The 5130-nt window shown below is 46.2% G+C and overlaps 1 protein-coding gene and 1 non-coding gene across 2 annotated transcripts; one reads left to right on the plus strand and one right to left on the minus strand.

The window, feature by feature from the left end:
• Positions 1–777: 777 nt before the first annotated feature.
• Positions 778–883, minus strand: LOC143548436 (small nucleolar RNA R71). Its single transcript, XR_013137952.1, has one exon. It is a non-coding gene; the product is annotated as a small nucleolar RNA R71 (small nucleolar RNA).
• Positions 884–1221: 338 nt separating this feature from the next.
• LOC143548434 (uncharacterized) lies at positions 1222–2700 on the plus strand. Its single transcript, XM_077039609.1, has 2 exons — positions 1222–1359; positions 1639–2700. Exons 1-2 carry the CDS (start codon positions 1222–1224, stop codon positions 2698–2700), a joined length of 1200 nt encoding a protein of 399 aa, XP_076895724.1.
• The last annotated feature ends 2430 nt before the right edge of the window (positions 2701–5130 follow it).

Here is a 5130-nt window from a genome sequence, read left to right on the forward strand (position 1 = left end):
TTATTCAAATTTTATATATATATTCGCACACGTCAAGTTTTTGGCGCCGTTGCCGGGGACAAGGTGTTTTACTTTTGAAAACGATACGAGTAATTGATTTACCTTGTTGATATATTTTGCTCTATGTTATTTTAGTCTATTTCATTTTTATTCATCTTGTTTTATTTTTATTTTTAGTTATTTTTAGGAAGTTTTCCGTGTCTTGTTTGTTTTCCATTCTGCCTATTCCGCGTTCCTTTCGGGTATTGCATGTCCACCACCCCGGTCCTGATCTTGTTTCCCCCCTTTCTGAACCCGAGCGACATCTTCGAAAAGGTTTGAGGAGGAGAGCACGCGAGATCGCGGAGGTATTTGAAAAAGAAGTTGTAGAGGAGGACGCGAATCCCAAGGTTGAAGAAATGGCGGACCCGAACAATCAAGGTCACATGGACGAATTCACCAAGCCATCTCTTAATGGCTATGGCAGCGGTGTTAGGGAGATTACCGTGAGTTTCGAGATCAAGTCGAGTATTATTCATATGGTCGAAAATTTCGTTTCTTTCCATGGCCTCTCGAACGAGGACCCTCATTCTCATGTTGCGCATTTCCTTCGATTATGTGCGACATTCAAAATTCAGGGGTGTACGGACGATGCCGTGAGACTCCGACTTTTTCCGTTCTTACTTAGCGGGGCTACCTTGGAGTGGTTAGAGGTATTCCCTTTCGGTTCCATCACCACTTGGGATCAATTGGTTGATCAGTTTCTTCTTCAGTACTTTCCACCTAATAAAACTGCTAGATATCGGTCAAAAATCACTAGTTTCCGTGTGGAAGATTATGAGTCACTGAATGCTGCATGGGAGAGGTTTAAGTGCTTGTTGAGAAAATGCCCTCATCACGGTTTGAGCCACGGTCTTCAGTGTCGTACGTTCTTTGATGCTTTATCCAGAGCACATAAGCAGGCCGTTGATTAGGTTGCGGGAGGAGATTTCGGTAGGTGTACTCCCAATGAGGCGTTGGATGTCTTGGAGCAAGCTGCTAAGAAGAGTTTTGCATATAATCTGCCTCGTAGTATTCCTTTCACTAAGGGTGTTCTTTATGTCGATTCCAATACCCATGTTTTCGCTCAGTTAGAAGCCTTGACCAAAAGATTTGACCAGATGCACTCTGATCTGTCCAAAATCTAGGTCTCGTTGTGGGGTGTGTGACGGGAAACACCAGACCAGTCAGTGCCAGCAGGCCATGGTGGTGGAGGATGTTGACTTTGTGGGCCGCCAAAACAATGCCTACAGCAACTCCTATAACCCGGGATGGAGAAACCACCCAAATTTCAGCTGGAAAGATGGTGGTGGCAGTCAAAATCAGAATCAAGCCACCGGGGTTTGACTGAAATCCAAATTACCAAAGTCAACCTCAGAACCCGTCTTACCATCAAAAGCCTCAGTTTAAGGGTTCCAGCAATGGTGGTCAGTATAGTGGGGGTCTAGTGTTGAAAATCTTTTAACCGAGACCTCAAACAAACTGGCTGAATAGAGGAACCTGAAGATTGATGAGACTCTCCAGAGACACGATCTCGAGTTGAGGAATCAGAAAGCATCCATTCAGACCATCGAGAATCAGGTTGGACAGATTGCTTAGCTCCTCTCTACGAGACCACAGGGTGGCCTTTCGAGTAATACCGAGACTAATCCGAGGGCCGAGGCTAAGGCTATTACCCTGAGGAATGGTAGATCCACCATTCCTGTTGATGCATCGGTTTCCACAAAAAAATCGATTGCCGGCGAGATCGGGACTGAGACTCCTGGTGAGGTGCAACCGAGGTTAATCCTAGAAATTACCGAACAAATCAGTGAGCTAGTCAGGACTTATGTTCCTCCCATTCCATACCCAGGCTGTTTGAAGAAGCAGAAGATGGAAGAGCAGTACGGGAAATTCTTAGAGCTTTTTAAGCAGCTTCACATAAATCTTCCAATTCTCGATGCATTGAAAGAAATGCCTAAGTATGCTAAGTTTCTGAAAGAGGTCCTCTCAAATAAGAAGAAATTAGAGGAGCTTTCTTGTGTGACTTTGAATGAGGAGTTTTCTGCTGTCCTTCAGAATAAATTGCCCAAGAAAATGACCGATCCGGGCAGTTTTACCATTCCATGTTTGATCGGCAGTTTGTCGGTTAGTAACGCTTTAGCCGACCTAGGTGCTAGCATAAACTTAATTCCTTATTCTATTTTTGCAAAGCTAGACCTAGGTGAGCCTAAGCCTACTTGCATGAGCATTCAGCTTGCCGACCGCTCGGTGAAATACCCGAGAGGTATAGTTGAGAATATGCTTGTGAAAATCGATAAATTCGTGTTTCCTGTTGACTTTGTGATCTTGGACATGGATGAGGATAGAAATGTACCACTCATCGTAGGTAGTCCCTTCCTAGCCACTGCTAGAGCTCTCATTGATGTCTGCACCGGCAGACTCACTCTTAGAGTTGGAGACGAGGAGGTGACCTTTGATATTGGGAGATCCATGCGCCATCCACATGATCATGATGACGTACTCTACATTGATACCATCGATTCTTGCGTTTGTGAGCACATACAGGACACGTGGGAGGAGGACTCTTTGGATACTCAGTTGTGTGTTGGAGGGATTTCTGACTTGGTCAGTGGACCTCTATTCGAGGAGTTGGTCTGTGGTGTGGACCACGAGCCTCCTGAGTGTCTCGAGAGGATTTAGGATGTGGTGTGGACCACGAGCCTCCTGAGTGTTGCCGAGCCTAAGGCAAAACCTTCTGTTGTGGACCCACCATTTATCGAGCTAAAGGAACTCCCGTCCCATTTGGAGTATGCCTTTTTGGAAGATGGTCCCGCTTGCCTGTTATCATTTCTGCTAGTTTGTCGAGCGAGGAGAAGGTGAAGCTGCTCACGGTTCTGAAGAGGCATAAGCACGCGATCGCCTGGAATATCATGGATATAAAAGGGATCAGTCCATCCTTTTGTACCCATAAGATCTTGATGGAGGAGGAGTACAAACCCGTGGTGCAGCACCAACGGCGTCTCAACCCTAATATGCAAGACGTTGTGAAGAAAGAGGTCATCAAGCTTCTCGATGCTGGATTGATTTATCCGATCTCTAATTCCCCATGGGTGAGCCCGATGCAGGTCATCCCGAAAAAGGGCGATATGACAGTTGTTGTGAATGAGAAGAACGAGTTGATTCCTACGCGTACCGTCACGAGATGGAGAGTTTGCATTGACTACCGCAAACTCAAAGATGCCACAAGGAAAGACCATTTTCCACTCCCCTTCATTGACTAGATGTTGGAGCGTCTGTTGGGAAAGATGTTCTATTGCTTTATTGACGGTTTCTTGGGATACTTTCAGATCCCCATCTCTCCTAAGGATCAGCAGAAGACGACATTCACATGTCCCTATGGCACATTCGCCTACCAGCGGATGCCCTTTGGACAGTGTAATGCCCCAGCCACGTTTCAGAGATGTATGGTGGCGATTTTTCATGATATGATCAAGGACTCCATGGAGGTTTTCATGGATGATTTTTCTGTTTTCGGGAGTTCTTTTGATCATTGTTTGAGAAATTTGGAGAGAATGTTGGCTCGTTGTGAGGAGGCCAACCTTATTCTGAATTGGGAGAAATGCCACTTCATGGTGAAGGAGGGCATTGTGTTAGGGCATAAGATTTCACAGGCGGGGCTTGAGGTTGATCGGGCCAAAATTGACACCATTTCTAAGCTTCCGCCACCAAACTCGGTGAAGTCTATTAGGAGTTTTCTCGGCCACGCGGGATTTTATCGGCGATTCATAAAGGACTTTTCCCAAATCGCATGCCCGATGACGAAACTCCTCGAGAAAGATGGCCAATTTTTTTCTCCTCCGAATGCCTTCAGGCGTTTGAGTTGTTGATGGAGAAATTGGTGAATGCCCCTATCATGGTTACCCCCGACTAGTCGTTGCCTTTCGAGTTGATGTGTGATGCGAGTGAGTTTGCAGTCGGGGCGGTTTTAGGTCAAAGGCGAGATAAGCACTTTCACCTGATTTATTATGCGAGTAGGACATTGAATGATGCGCAGGAGCATTACACGACCACTGAAAAGGAGCTCCTCGATGTCGTTTTCGCATTCAATAAATTTCGGTCTTATCTTGTCCTTTCTAAGACCATTGTGTTCACGGATCATGCAGCCCTTCGCTATCTGTTCAGCAAACAAGATGCGAAGCCGAGACTTATTCGTTGGATTTTACTACTGCAGGAGTTTGACATTTAGATCCGTGACAAAAAGGGTGCTGAGAATGTCGCGGCCGATCATCTTTCCCGTCTTGAGTGCTCAGCTTCATCGGTACAACTGGGGGTCCACATAAATGACAATTTCCCCCACGAGTTCCTCATGCATATCGAGACCCGTGATGAAGATAATCCTTGGTTCGCTGACATTGCGAATTTTCTTGCTAGTGGGATCGTGCTTAAGGGTCTTATACACCAGAAAAAGAAGAAATTCTTTTTTGATGTTAAGCATTATTTTTGGAAGGATCCTTACTTGTTTCATGTTGGTGCTGATCAGCTCGTGCGTAGGTGTGTGTATGGTGACGAGGCTCGAAAGATCTTGAAACACTGCCACGAGGGCCCAACCGGAGGACACCATGGAGCCACATCCACGGAGAAGAAGGTCTTTGATGCCGGTTTCTTCTGGCCAACCGTCTTTCGTGATGCTCAGGACATGGTGCAGTCTTGTGATGCTTGCCAGAGGGCGAACAACATCTCATCATGAGACGAGATGCCCCAGCGACCGATTTAGGTCTGCGAGGTTTTCGATGTGTGGGGCATCGACTTCATGGGACCTTTCCTGACTTCTTTCAGCTACCGATACATCCTAGTAGCCGTTGATTATGTTTCGAAATGGGCAGAGGCGCAAGCCTTGCCCATAAATGATGCTAGGTCGTTGGTGAAATTTTTGAAGAAGTTGTTCTTCCGCTTTGGTGCCTCCAAAGCACTGATAAGTGACGGAGGGACACATTTTTGTAATGCCCATTGGAAAAGGCATTGTCCCAATATGGTGTCCATCATCGCTTCTCTACACCATATCACCCGCAGACGAGTGGGCAGGTTGAGGTCACGAATCGGGGCATCAAGAGGATTTTGGAGAAAACGGTT

The sequence above is a fragment of the Bidens hawaiensis genome, unplaced genomic scaffold (assembly GCF_021521415.1).
Source record: "Bidens hawaiensis isolate Kalapana, Puna unplaced genomic scaffold, B.hawaiensis_p1.1 tig00015123_1, whole genome shotgun sequence".
Taxonomy (NCBI): domain Eukaryota; kingdom Viridiplantae; phylum Streptophyta; class Magnoliopsida; order Asterales; family Asteraceae; genus Bidens; species Bidens hawaiensis.